The sequence below is a fragment of the Ambystoma mexicanum genome, chromosome 8 (genome assembly GCF_040938575.1).
Source record: "Ambystoma mexicanum isolate Mex_15411 chromosome 8, UKY_AmexF1_1, whole genome shotgun sequence".
NCBI lineage: Eukaryota > Metazoa > Chordata > Amphibia > Caudata > Ambystomatidae > Ambystoma > Ambystoma mexicanum.
In genome coordinates this window covers 30241887-30257001 of record NC_090929.1, presented here as the reverse complement: position 1 = coordinate 30257001, position 15115 = coordinate 30241887, and the positions used below count along the sequence as shown (strand labels likewise).

Genomic DNA, 15115 nt, shown 5'->3' with positions numbered 1-15115 from the left:
GCAGATGATATGCTGTTGGCCCTTGAAGACCCGGGGAGGACCTTACCACAAACCTTAAAAGAACTGGAGGCTTTTGGGGAGATCTCTGGCCTAAAAATAAACAGGAAAAAATCTGAGATATTGCACTTAGCAGGGGACCGAGGGACACTGGAAAAGGAGGCAGGTTCGTTAGGTCTAAAAATAGCAGAGGAGGGTATCAAGTACCTGGGTATAACACTCACACACGAGGTGGACATGCTATATAAGGGTAATTATCCCCCGCTCCTACCTCGAGTGAAGAGGGACCTGGATCGATGGTGCCCGCTACAGGTGTCTTGGTGGGGCAGAATTCAATCGGTGAAAATGAATATACTCCACCGGGTGCTGTACTACTTCCATGCCCTCCCTATAACAGTCCCAAATTCTTTCTTTAAAGCACTGTCAAAGGCAGTCTCGTCCTATATTTGGAACAGGAAACCCCCAAGAGTCACCAGAGCCATCCTCACGTCACATATCGGAGCAGGGGGAATGTCACTCCCACACTTTAGGAAATATTATCAAGCAGCGCAACTATGGCTCCTGAAGGAATGGCTGGGGGAAGACCAACAAAAAACGATATGGGTAACCCAATATGGGGCGGTCGCCAGAACTTCCTTGGAGGACTTACTATGGAAGTACAAGCAACACAGACACCCAAATCTCCGCATCAGCGAGGTCATGAAAACCACTTTGGATGCCTGGGACGAACAAACACGGAAGGGTACCATGACCTCACCGCTAGCCCCTTTCACGCCCATCTGTCAGAACCCTAAATTCCCACCGGGACTAGAAAGTGGGGCCTTCGAGAAATGGGAAGCCGCAGAGTGCAAAAAAATTGGGGAAATGTTCCAAGACAAAGAAATAAGATAATTCACCGAATGTAAAAAGATGTGAAAACTAACAGAGGCGGACAGGTATAAATATGAGCAAATCAGACATTGGCTAGCTACCCCAGAGGTCACTCAAGCGGCCATAAGGGACTTAACTCCATTCGAAAAGTACCTAATAACCAACTCTGGAGCTAAGAAACTGGTCTCTTCACTCTATAACTTTATCAACACACAGGATGAAGAAATCAAATGGGCATACATGAAAAGATGGGAAAGAACGCTTGGGGAAGAGATACCCAAACAGCAATGAACGGAACTCTGGGCTGGTATCCCAAAACTCACCCGAGCAGTGCAGACCAGAGAAATGTGGTTACAAATAATTACCCAATGGCACTACACACCAGAGAGGCTCAACACTGTGTACCCGGAAACGTACGATCGCTGCTGGAGGGGGTGTTCAGAATCTGGCACGTGGAAGCACATTTGGTGGGACTGTCAAGGGGTCAGAGGATTCTAGTTGGAAGTGACAACGGAAATGAAAAAGATGTTCCCAGAGGTGGATCAGCTGGGGGAGAAAGTATGGCTATGCGGATTCAAGGATCAACAGGCCAAGAGCTTTCACAAAGCACACTGGAGGAGTTTTATGGACCTGGTCATTGCGGCATGGGCAACAGTCGCCCAAAACTGGAAAAAGCAAGTCCCACCTATGGTATACACATGGCTGCAGAAGGTCTGGTCGCAAATGACCATGGAAAAGATTACGCACTCCCTACAAGGCTCGAAGGAATCCTTCATGAAGGAATGGGGGAGCTTTGGAATATTTACAGTCAGACTATATGGATCAATGGTGCCGGTACAATACCAAAATAACAGACATATACTGCTCATAGACATTCCCGAGAACTAATGGAACATGGACCATGTCTTCCAGGGGGATTGTGAGGTGGGGGGGCTGTGAGGGAAGTTTTTGTTTAATGCTTATATATGTGAAAAACAATAAAAACATGTTGAAAAGAAAAGTGGCCCCAAGGGCCTTTAAACGGTATCTCTACAAAATATCCCCACCAAAAATATCACCGTACATATGGCTGTTTGTCTCGCCATCAGCGATATTTTTGGGGAGGATATTTTGTGGGAGTGGTGGTTGCGGGTGTGTCCCCCGCACATTTTAAAATAATTCAGGGGTCGCGGGGGTGTCCCCCACAGGGTCCATGGGTCAATATCGCCACAAAAATATGGCAATATATTTGTATCGCAATATTTTTGCGGGGATATTAACACATCATGGAACCCTTTAAACATCTTAAAAAGAACACTTGGAGTCCGTCCTGGCACCTCCGGTGCCAGGCTCATTATCAAGAATAGGACAAGTATCAGTCATGGGTCTAAACCCAACATGGAGGCCTGTAGCACAGTTCTGTTCCTAGAACTGAACTATGCAGACCAGTGTTTTGGGTGTGGTCGGAGCCTTCAGGTGTGGCTGGCTATATAAGCCACACCCAAGCTCGAACACCCGTTTTGCGTTATTCTGCACTCCTGCAGCGTAATGCTCACCATATCCAGCTCCTGCTTACATGCTTACCTCTTTCCCGATCCTGAGGTCCCCGATCTTGACGCCATCACCTATCTGGAGGAAATAAGAACAGCATTACTACCAACACTTACCTGGGTAAGCAGCGGATCTTGAAACCATTCCAGCGCTTCGCTCGCTCACCACTCCGGAACATTACCGCAACCTGCAACGGTGGGAGAAAGAGGGAAGAAAATAAAACAGCAGGTTAGCAACTCTCGCAATAAATCCAAGAACAGCACTGCGCTCTGCGCATCAATGCTTACCTGTAATCTTCGCTGCCCGCCGCTGCATTCTCTTCTTCATCCGGCTTCTCGTCAAGAGCTTTAACTGCAGCCATACCTGCGAAGACAAAAGACATTATTAGAGAAATTGCATAGTCGGTAAAAACATCGAAAGAAGGACAAAACGGAGTGAGGAGAAAGGGACAGATTAGAGACTGGAAAAGACACTAACTCATCTGAACACAGCGAAACACGAGTCAGAGTCACAGCCAGTCTAGACCCGATACAAGGGCCCACGGACCAGTGAAGCAACTAGGTCCAACGGAACACCCGTACTCACAACTGCGCCCCTGCACAGAGAAGCAGGACTGAGAGCTCTACGCTTATCAATCCAAGGTGAGAAATAACCCCAGGGGAAAAAGGATTCGGGATCAGAGGGAGGTGGGAGTTTCACCAAACAAGGACCCAAACCTAATTGCTCCATTCACCTGTCATAGGAGCTGCCCCCACAAGGTGAATAGCGAAGCAGAGAAAGCCTGAGATAGCGCACAGACGTCCCATACAGCATCATGTGGCGCCCCCGTGAATACCAGGTGAGCGTAACAAATGCCTGCTAATAGCAGTGAAGGTCAGGCATGTCCTCTTAACGGTGGCCTTCCTGACCTGAATACTTTGTATCTGAGTGGTCGCGTGTGGCTAGAAACAAGTTTTCAAAGGTCTCTGAAAAATGTTCTATTCAATTAAAGTGAAACGAACAACAATATTTGTCAATTATCAAAGAAAGGGGAATATCTTGTATCGGAGTGGTCGCGTGTGGCAAGAAACACGTTCTCAACGGTCTATGAGCAGTCAACTATTTAATTAAAGCAAGACGAACAACTCTTGAACTATAAATGGAGGGAAAAATGAACCCTAAGCAAGAGATACAATTATTGAATGCTGACCTGAAGTTAAACTTTGCAACCACTGCAGAATTAACATCTTTGAAGCCCAAAGAGGTAAAAGACACTTTAAATACAAGCCAATGTTGAACGTATATTACTAGTCAACCATTATATTAAACAAACAACAATATGCTGAAATCTAATGTGACTTTACAGATTATACAAACAAGAGATACAGTACTTAGAACATTATGGGACTTGAATGTTTTTAGCTAGTTTAAACTAATGTATTTTAGTTTGCTTTAATGTTTTATCAGATGTGTACTAAGGTGAAGGTGTTAAGGAAACGAATAGTTGTTCCTTAACGTCACAATTCAAATATAATATAGAACTATAATTAGAAGTGGTATTAGTTCCTTGGTTTTTGCCTCCATGTTTATCATAAGGGTTTTCACACTTCATGTTCAGAGGACATTAGGGAGGGGAAGTTGCACGATAACAACAAGCCATCAAATATTCAGGCACCAGATAATCCTCACAGTGAAATTATGACTATCGTGGGTTTCTTGACAGTTTCCTCACATTCCCCTGATTGCCTTCTCCTCCCACGTGATCCACCTGGATAATACCACCCCCAGGGTCAGGATCAGGTAGCGGCTGCCTTCCCGTGGCCACATGGGAGGAGACTTTAGGCTGGGAGTCTCTAAGGAGTCCGTAGGATTCATCCCAGGTGGTAGAGCCTCAAGGGAGGTAAGAGCTGCAGGGAAATCCTGGGGAATGGTTTAGGCTCCAGAAGCCATAGAGGCCAAGAGATCTCTGATTCTCCCTACGACCCCAGCCCCGAAGCCCATTTGCTGATGATTTCATCTTGTACAAATTGCATGTTCTTCAGAGAGGAACTGAAAATATAGCACTTCTTACTACATGCTGCTGCTGCTTGTTCACCAAGGAAGCATTTCCCGCCCCCTTTGTCTTTGCCATTGTTTGATGTGGGTGTTCCTGGTAGAAACTCTACAAGAGGGAATACACCGGTTGTGCAGCATTCTCATTCTTGAGTTCCTCATTTTCTCTCGTTGGATCTCAGCATCGGATGTCTGAGCGCCGGCAGCGTAGGGTGCTGGAGGGTTCTCTTTTGTTCGGTTCCAGGCCTCTGATCTTGAAATGCAATATTGCGTGGCGTTGGAGGGCTGTTGTCTTTGCCAGTTGTACCCATGTCCTGAATGTTGACTGTGGGAGAAATTGAGGGAATCTGGCATTCATCTTGTTTTGGAGGTACTGTGTGTGAGACTAAAGGGTATTGCATAAACTGGCAAAAGGGGAGGGAGCACACAGGAATTGGCTCCCTCTCACCTGCCACCGGCGTCCTCGTGGGTAGAACTAGCTCTGGGTTTCTCCCTGGTAGGCCTCCCACCTCTGGCTGCGAGGGGCTCCAGTCACCGAAGGAAAGGATCTTTATGTGGAATGAGCTTAACAAAATCCAGTTTGCTGAGTGGAAAGGAGCAAATGTGCTTCTACGTTGAGAGCTGGAAAAGTACAACTTGTTTGATTAGTTTGGAAATAAAAGGGGGTGGGTAGGTGTATAAGTGAATGGTTTTCAGGAATTTTGATCCAGGGAACTTTTTTAAAGAAGTGATAATGTGATGTCATGTTTGAATGATGGAGGTCAAATTCCCCCTGCTGCATGCTCTGCTTCCAGCAGTACCTGCTCAATTCATCCCCTTTCTCCCATCTAGGTCTTTGACCGGGCGGAGCTGGAAGTGATCGCTGAGCTGTGCACAAAGCACAACGTCCTGTGCTTTAGTGACGAGGTGTACGAGTGGCTGGTCTATGATGGGACAAAGCATACTCGAATCGGTGAGTAAGTATGAGAGTGGATGACATGGAGTGGATGGGGCATATGCGCTGAGATCCCGGGCCAGTGTGCAGGCAAAGGTGCATTGCACTAGACTGGTCAGAGCTCATGGCGGGATGCATTTTGGCACTGGTGGGTGTGTTTTGGCTGTATGGCTTTATTTTGGATGGTTAGCCTTTGACTCTTCTATGATGTAGGCAGTGTCGTGATTGATTGATTGATTGATTGATTGGGCTTTTATAGTGCAACTACCTCTTGTGACTGCTGACCAGGATTCAACCTTCTCTGTGAAAGAAGCGCTTTGAACTAACGCCTAAAGATCATCACACATTAGGTGGCCCAGAAATCAGTGAGTTTGAATTTTGATTGGTGTGTCGAAGATTACGTAGCAGAGAATAACTGGAAACTCTATTCGTGGGTGAGGTTAGTATTGTAGGGAGGTCGAGCAGTGACGCAAACATGTGAGGCCAACAGAATGTGGTTAAAGAAAGGGGTTTTATTAATCTGTTTTTCATGCTTGGGGTTGGACCAGATACCTGTAGGGACCCAAGAGGTCTCTACAAATGAAAAAAGGCTGTCTAAACTAAATAGTGTCAGGAAAGGAGTAACAAAGTGAGGTTTACTTCCAGTAGCTACGACCTCCAGTGGCCTTGTTCCAATTCATACATTTTAACCTATTCATACAAGCCCTTAACCATCCAGGAGATTCGTCCAACAGAAAGTTCCAAAATTCTACTTAAGTAATTAGTCTCTAGGCTAGTGCCTGAACTAAACTCAAAGATTCCAAGTTGTGACAAACAAAAGAGTTCACAAATCCTGCTCTACAAAGGCCATCACTATTCTCAAACACAAAAGCAAGAAGCGTCTCCTGGGAAGGCTCTTCCAGGGTTTATGCCGTCTGGACCCTCCTTCTTCCTGCTTTCAGTTTCATCCTTCAGATCTCTCCCATGTCCTTAGCTGCACGGACCGCCCCCAGGTTCCGGGCTTCTCTGACCTCCTCCAGGTGTCGGGCTTCTGTGAACTCCCCCAGGTGTCCAGGCTTCTCTGACCTCCCCCTGGTGCCGGGCTTCTCTGACCTCCCCCTGGTGCCGGGCTTTTCTGACCTCCCCCAGGTGTCCGGGCTTTTCTGACCTCCCCCAGGTGTCCGGGCTTTTCTGACCTCCCCCAGGTGTCCGGGCTTTTCTGACCTCCCCCTGGTGCTGGGCTTTTCTGACCTCCCCCTGGTGCTGGGCTTCTCTGACCTCCCCCTGGTGCTGGGCTTCTCTGACCTCCCCCAGGTGTCCGGGCTTTTCTGACCTCCCCCAGGTGCCAGGCTTCTCTGACCTCCCCCAGGTGTTGGGTTCTGTGACCTCCCACAGGTGTCGGGCTTCTGTGACCTCCCCCAGGTGTCTGGGCTTCTCTGACCTCCCCCTGGTGCCAGGCTTAGCTGACCTCCCCCAGGTGCCGGGCTTCTCAGTCCTCTCCCAGTTCCTGGACTTCTCTTCTTGCTCTTTGTTAGCCTCTTTAACCTTCAGCTTGGCTTATCAGCCTCTTGCGCTGATTGGTCGGATTCATCTTTGTTAAGGCAATTTTTGTCCGATCCTCTGAGTATGCTACAACCACGGACCTTAATGGAGGCCAACAAACCAGACAAGAAAGGAAAGTGAAACCTCTTAGCGTACGTACGTGGACAGAGCGACAAGGCTTAACTCAGATAGGCGGTGTAGGCCAACGCAAGGGTGCATTTAGTCCATGCATTTATTTCCTGTACAAAACATTGATAAACTGAAAAATGTATACTTTAAGTAACGTGTATAAAACTATAAGATCAATATCGGGGGCGTGGCTAACTGGCCATGGAATAGGACGTGCTGCATGAGGAGCTCCTGACGATCCGACTCTATTTTTGCCAAAGTTACCTGCTGAAACTACAACGAGCGCCTAGAACTTAGAGGATCAGGCGTCGGAAGCCGCACGCCAGGTGAAGCTCGCTGGAGAAGTTCATAGTCCCCGAGAATCGTGAGATATACATGTTTTTGTCGGTGCGACTGTGTGGCCGCTTCGGCACCAAGATGGCGGCTACCAAGGGAGAGGCCTCCGAGAAGAAACAAAACTGATTCCCCGGAACTGCGGGACACGGCTGTGGTAAATTGCCTGGAGGAATAATACAATAGGGAGATATGGCGGAGTGGTCGAACTAGCACCATGAGAGCGCCCGGCCTGGCATACGCTAATAGAGCCTCGACGATCTGACCGCAGGAGGAGATAACATTGGACGCTTGGGTGACGAGGCCTACGGAAGTTGAATGCGGAGTATGAGGCTATAGCCCATCCGCAAGACAATCCGAAGTGCCATCTCGAATGCGAGTTAGGAGACCTGGAAGCTGGACCATGGTCGGACCGAGGTCAGTGCAACAGCAGCACTAAGGCGGAGGCGTACAGGAGTGGAGGAAAGCGCCATGTCGGCGAAAGGGTTGAGAGTCAAGACCAAGCAACCCACAATGGAGACTTTCACGAAAACGCAACGGACCCCCTCAACATCATTGCAGAGCACGGTCGTGACCCCTACAGAGGATGCCACCGAAGGGGACAAGCACCAGATCCTAGAGGCTATAACGGGACTAAGTGCTAAGGCAATGGCGGACCTACGCACAGCTCTAGAGAATAAGATCGATGCCGTAGGTACAGAACTCACCCTGCTACGTCAAGATGTTAGGGCACTTGCAGAAAGGACCAGCGGTCTGGAAAGTGGGGTGAAGATTAACACTGATGTTCGCACGAGCAATGCGAAGGAGATCCATGTCTTAAAACAACAGGTTGCCAACCTGGAAAATCGTGCGGAAGAGGCGGAAGGAAGGGCGAGGAGAAACAACATTCGCGTGGGTGGCCTTCCGGAGGGAGAAGAAGGCCAAGACCCCACAAACTGCAATGAAAACATGATCCTACAAGGGATCGGAGCCGGGAATCTTTCACAGGGATTCACGGTGGAGAGGGCGCACCGCGCCCTAATGAGGAAACCCCAGCCAGGGGCCCCCGCCAAGACCGATCATCGCGAGGATCCTGAATTACAGGGACAGAGAAAAGATCCTCGAATATTTTCGTAAGGGCGGCACGATAGAGAGAGCATCCACCAACATCACAGCATAACCGGACTACACGATACTGGTGCAGAGGCAGAGATACAGTTACGTAGCCGTCAAAAGGAGGCTGAGGGCAGCAGGAATCAAATACATGCTTCTGTATCCGGCACGATTGAAAGTGCTACATAAGAATAAAGCGCTATTTTTTGATACCCCTGAGGATGTTGTCACATGGCTGGACCTGCAGGGCTGCCCGGAACAAGAAGCGGATCGTGACCGGCAGGATCATACCGAATGAAGACTTAGTAAGGAGGAGGACCCTGATGGTATAGAGAAACTGTAACTAACTGAACTTTGTACGCAATCTGAGCCTGGTGCTCGATTTGGACTGGAATATAGTGAGTGTAACTGTAATTGGTAACGGTTTGGCAATTGTATGCGTAATGTTTATTGAAAGGAGCAACAGAGCGCGGACGACCTACCCCAATAGATTATTAGTTTCAACGGCCATTAGGGCGGCTTTACCCTACTGAGCCCTGAGTAGAAGCTTGCGCTAGGCAGGGCTAGATGTGGGGGTGCCTGAGATCCGGGAATGGAGCTGGGCAACGGTTTGGGAGGGTATTGTTGGGGGATGGGTGTGTGGGAAGAAGGCTAGGGGATGGGAAGTTGAGTGTGTGTGTAGTTATGGGGAGTGTAAGTTTTGTTTCAAGCCCATTTGGAGGAATCAGTATGTTGTACTTGCGGCGCATGAAGGGGCGTAATCGACGGAGGATCGGAAGGGTGCTTATTAACGACCTATGGGGGACCTCAGGATAATAACGTGGAACGTCAGGGGTCTTAACAGCTACCTGAAAAGAAACAAAATCATGATTTATCTGAAAAGGCAGAAAATAGACATCGCATTACTACAGGAGACGTACTTGACGCGAGAGAAGTTGGACCTAGTTAAGAGAAAGTGGAGAGGGACCGTAGTGGGTTCGCCATACTCTGCATATGCCCGGGGGGTGTTAATCTGGGTGGCACCGAATGCCCCGTTCAAATCGATACAAGAGGTGGTTGAAATGGATGGAAGGATGGCTATACTGCGGGGGCTGGTGGAGAGCAGGGAGGTATGCATAATAAACACGTATGCCCCCAACCAAAACACTGCAGCATATTTCAGAACCCTGTGTACCAATCTTAGTACGTGTATAGGGAGCGCGGTGATATGGGGTGGGGACTTTAATTGTCTGTTGGATCCTGTGGTGGACAGATCAGACGACAGGGTGAGTAAGCCTAGCCAAGCGGCAAGAGCATTGCGGATGCTGCTAACTGATTTTGGCTTTACAGATGTGTGCAGGGTGAAACATCCCACTGAGAGTCAATACTCGCACTATTCAGCCCCGCACCAACTGCACACTAGGCTCGATTACGTCTTTGCTACAGCAGATGTGATGTCTGAGATTACTCAAATCGAATATAAGGCCAGGGTCCTCTCGGATCATTCGCCCCTGATCCTCGGATGGCAATATTGCCCCTCGAGGGCGAAGATCCCTACATGGCGCCTCCGAGCGGAGGCGCTCAAAGATCCAGTTTTTAGAGAAGATATAAGGGAAGAGATTACTAACTTCTTTGAAGAGAATACTGGGAGTGTTGATTCTGCGGGCACACCATGGGAAGCTTTTAAGGTGGTGATGCGGGGGGCGGCCATTGCTAAGTCAAGAGGGTTACAGGGTGGGGTCTTGGCTGACCTGCAGAGGGCGGAAACTGAGCTAGAAACAGCATTGAAGAGCGATGACATAGACACGGAGCTGGTACTCCAACTACAGCAACAATGTGCAGGGCATTGGGGAAAGACTCTGCAATCTCAATTATAGGAAATATGTTGAGAGACAGCACGCAGGGGGAGACAAGACAGGCCGCCTTTTGGCCTGGTTATACAAAAGCGAGACCCCTAGGCCTCCGATTAGGACCATTATCAGGGAGGACGGAGATGAGGTGGCCACGCAAGAGGGGGTTAACAAAGAATTTGTGGAATATTACAGAGTGCTGTATGGAGATGATGAGATAGGTGACCAGCGCAAGATACTCGAAACGTTAGAAGACATAGGGCTGCCCAAGATAACCGACGAAGAGAGGGAGGAGTTAGATGAGCCAATCACGTTGGAGGAGTTAGAAGAAGTTGTGAAGCAGTTGCCTACCTGTAAGACCCGAGGGGCAGATGGGTTCCCCAGCGAATTCTATAAAGTATACAGAGAGGAAATCCTCCCCCCCCAATGCTGGACATGCTCAATGAAGCGTTTGAGATAGGACGGTTGCCGGAATCACTCAGAGAGGCGATCATAATACCGCTGCCCAAGCCCAATAAACCGGAGCATAGATGTGGTTCCTACAGGCCTCTCTCGATGCTAAATCAGGACAGCAAGATTCTCACGGCTGTCCTAGCAAATCGATTGCAGAAAGTGATTGGTAGACTCATACATCCTGTCAAACGGGTTATGTCCCGAGCAGAAACATAACGCACAACCATAGACGACTTCACCGGGTGGTCGAATGGGGTAGTAAGAACGAGGGTGAGATGGCGATAGTGTCTCTAGATGCAGTTAAAGCTTTTGATTCGTTCAAGTGGTCATGGCTATTGGCTGCTTTGGAAGGGTATGGAATGGGGCCGTGCTATATCAGGTGGGCCAAAATGTTGTATAGTGAGCCGCTTGCCAGGGTCCGAACTGGAGCGGTGATATCCGAAAGATGGCAACTTGGCAGAGGCACCAGACAACAGTGCCCCTGGTCCCCGATGCTTTACATCTTGGCCCTGAAGCCTCTGGCAATCTGCCTTAGGGCACAGTATGAGGCGATTGGCATTGAGGTAGGAGGGGTACGACACTTGATAACCTTGTACGCGGACGATTTGTTGCTGTACTTGCAATACCCAGAAGAAAATCTCTTATACATACTTGAAGTGATGGAAAGGTATGCAGAGTTGTCGGGCATCTCGGTGAACCCCCAAAAGTCTGTCATATTCCCGCTAGGTAGCTATAAAGGGCATCCTTGTAGATGGACTGCCGGTGCTACAGGTACCATGGGCAACTAGCTCTTTTCGGTATTTGGGCGTAGATGCATATCACACGGTGCAAGATGAACACAGATACAATACGGAAGTAGCCGTCGAGAAAATTAGAAACATTATGCAGTTCTGGGCAAGATTGCCCTTGGCGATGATGGGGCGGGGGGCCATGCTCAAGATGGTAGTCCTGCCCAGGCTCCTTCATTACTTTAGTAATATCCCATACATAATACCCAAGAAGTTTTTCAGCAAATTGAACAGCATGTGTAGGGATTTCCTGTGACACGGTACCCGAAATAGAGTGGCTTTTTGGAAACTGCAGAACTTTTATGAAAAAGGAGGTATCAGACTGCCCCATTTTGAGGTTTATTATTTGGCGGGACAGTTACAATATGTGGCTAAGTGGCTTTCTGATGAAGTGACCCCTGAGCACAGGGTGCTTGGACAGGACTGTGCCCCGTTTTATTTGAAAGAAATTATCTGGCTGTCCGAAAATTGAAATGAGGGGGCGTCCTGAGATGTTGAGGCTTGGATGGAAAATTTGGCGTAGGGCTTGTCGCTTGATGGAAGTCCCATACCCTTGCCTCCCGCAGATACCGCTGGTTGCTTTGACAGGAGGGGACGATCAGCTGAGGGCGATTGTTAGGACCTACTGGGAATCGGTGGGGCTGGCAACGCTAGGCGATGTTTGGCAAGAGGGATCCATTAAGGAGTTTATAGAACTCAACGAAGAGGCGGGGCTACACACAGGTCAATATGTCACGTACATTAGATTGGTGCAGATGATTAAGAACACCTGGCCAGAGATAGTTTTGATAGAAGAACCAGATGCAGTTTTGGAAACAATGTATGATATATCCGAAGGGGGTCATGAGATCTCGAGACTGTATGAGATGGTGATGGCTAAGGCGGTGAAAGATTTGACGCATCTGAGACTGGACTGGGAGGCGGAAGTGGGGGCCCCGATAGAGGATGGGGTGTGGAAGCGTGCCCTGGGTTACCACAAAAAAGTGTCTAGAAATGCCAGATTAAAACAAATTCAGCTGTATGTAACGCATAGGGCATACATGACCCCCTTGAGGATATCTAAGTTCCGAAATGCTGGAATACAACTGTGTCCTAAATGTAACCTAGAAAACGCTGACATGACACATATGTTTTGGTCGTGCCCGATTATTAGGTGCTACTGGCTAGAAGTGGCGCAGAAACTGGCTGATAAAGGGGTTACTCTTGTCAGACACAGCTTGGGCCTGCTTACTGGGCGGGTTCCCTAGGCCACGGAAACTCAAACATATTGAGAAACTGAGAAATCTGGCGTATGTGCTTGCGAAACATAGGATCGCCATGGGGTGGAAGAAATGCCACAAACCTAAGGTGGATGTATGGTGGAAGGACTTGCAGAAATGGGCGGAGGCTGAAACGGTGGCATGGCAAGATGCGAGTAGCCGGGCTGATGAGGGGGAGACGGGCACCCTGTTGGCCTGGAAAACGCTAATAACATAATTGTTTGGAGTAATATCAAATCCAACAGACTCCGAAGAGAACGAAACCCGGCCGCATGTGCCAAACATTGAAAGAGATTGACAAATGGGTTCACGGGGGGAGGGAGGGATAATGGGAGCAGTGACTACGATAACTCGATGTGTAATTGAACCATTATGATTATGCTGCTTGTTTGGTTTTCGTTGTTTTGTTTGCATAAAATCAATAAAAGAAATTAAAAAAAAAAAATCAATAACCCCAATATCTATGTTCGAGTCTTGTACCACAGTTGAGCACCCTACATTAAACAACATTGGTGCGGGAAGGACCAAGAAATCATAAAACCTAGCAAGCACGCAAGTCCCCTATGGGACTGCACAATAAGGCCATACACCTGGTGGCCAGCACGCAACACATATGAAGGCTGTTACATCAAACAAAGTATTATACAATTTTACCAGCATGAACAATATGTAGAGAATTCCCTAAGGCCTATAAATCTACTCCAGTCATTTGGATTCCAAGGGCATTATTTAAGTATTAATGGAGAGTCGCATATAATTATTATTATTTTTTTATTTGGCCACAATTGGTTTAGTAAATTGAAAACCTTAAGCCAAAACACAAACATATGAATAAAAAAAAGATATTTTTTAACACAGTCATTTTCACTTTCACATTGTTGGTTACCAAATGCACTCCCAAGACTGCGTGTCTAACCACACTTTCTCAGGTGGAATGTTCCGTGAGGTTTTCTATTTTCTTAAAAATCATGACTATAAATCTGACCAGAGCCAAGTTAGTCGTGATTTTCTCCCTTCCATGAAAACATTCTACCATGTGACTATGTCTCTGTTTGCAGTACTTATTGCTATGTCTCTCAAACATAGTTGTCTTTCGTTTAGCAGACCTTTACATTCTAAGGTTAGATGTTTAAGTGATTCCACTGTGTTAGGTTTAAGACAAATTCTGCATTTTAAGGTAACATTTTCTTTTGATCTTCTTTGGATCACTTCTCCCGAAGGCAGAATATTTAAACAGAACCTCATCAGTTGTGACCTGAAAAACCAGTTTGGGAAGAGTTTTAAATATCCTGGAATAGTCTTCGTAACTCTTGTATCTGGTTAACTCCTCCAATGTCTGAATCCAATCTTTTGTATACAGTTTTTGTTTTTTGTTTTTGAAGGTTAGTTACCAGGTCTTCCTTTGTTTCATTTAGCTCCTTCAGAATGTATTCACATTTGGCTTGCCATTATTGTAGTTGTGTGTCCTTGTTGTTTTTCAAGGTGTTATTCAGTGCCTTGAAACCTCCTGTTAAGGACTTTTCGTGGCATTTTCTGTAAAGTGAGATGGTATTCCAATCTACTATCGCTTTCAGTGATGTCATGCCAAGTTCTCTTCTTATAGCTTGTATTGGCAGCGATTTTGGCAGTTGCAATACCGCTCCCCAGAACGTGCCTCATACTGTGCCCAGATCTTATCGGGTAAGTCGGGTGTGGTTTCTGCTCCATACGCCAAAATTGGCATCACTTTCATTCTGTAGAAGCTTATTAACGGTGCCATTGAAAATCTGCAATTTTTCCTTAGGAGGATTCGACCTTGGGCGCACAAGGTTTTAACCGTTTTGTATAGATGATCTTTCCTGGGCGCCTCAGTGCAACGTTGTTAACACATACTCCCAGGTATATGATCGAGTTTACCTCTAGCAGTCTTTTCCCTTTGAGAAACCAAACAAACTCATTTTTTTATTGGTTTTCATTTTTGACAGAGTCATTATTCAGGTTTTTTCCGGGTTGATTCTTAGTCCATTTGTCTCAATATACCTATCCAAGGCCTCCAGTTGGCGTTGGAGTCCTATTGGCGTCTGATCAATTAAGACGACAACATCCGCTTACAGAAGTCTCCCTACCGATGTTCCTCCAATCTGCGGCGGAAATATCTATATGTCACAAAATGTATCGTCCATGTAAGAAGTGTATAGATTATACAGTTCAGGGGCTAGTGGACAGCCTTGTTTTAATCCCGTATTAGTATCTATTTGGTCCGATGTTAGCCCTGACTTGTCCAGTCGTATTTTTACAGAAGTGTTATTATATAGTTGTTTAATGTTCTCCAAGACTACGGGGGGGCACTGCCATTTTACCCATTTTTTC

At 47.3% G+C, this 15115-nt stretch overlaps 1 protein-coding gene across 5 annotated transcripts in view; it reads left to right on the top strand.

Moving 5' to 3' along the window:
• The window catches only part of KYAT1 (kynurenine aminotransferase 1), an 825974-nt gene that overhangs the window by 347206 nt on the left and 463653 nt on the right, over nucleotides 1-15115 (top strand). For all 5 annotated transcript variants that reach the window (XM_069609197.1, XM_069609195.1, XM_069609198.1 and 2 more), the window contains one exon: nucleotides 5260-5380. In XM_069609197.1, the coding sequence (XP_069465298.1) occupies nucleotides 5260-5380 (121 nt within the window). The remainder of the gene's footprint in view (nucleotides 1-5259; nucleotides 5381-15115) is intronic.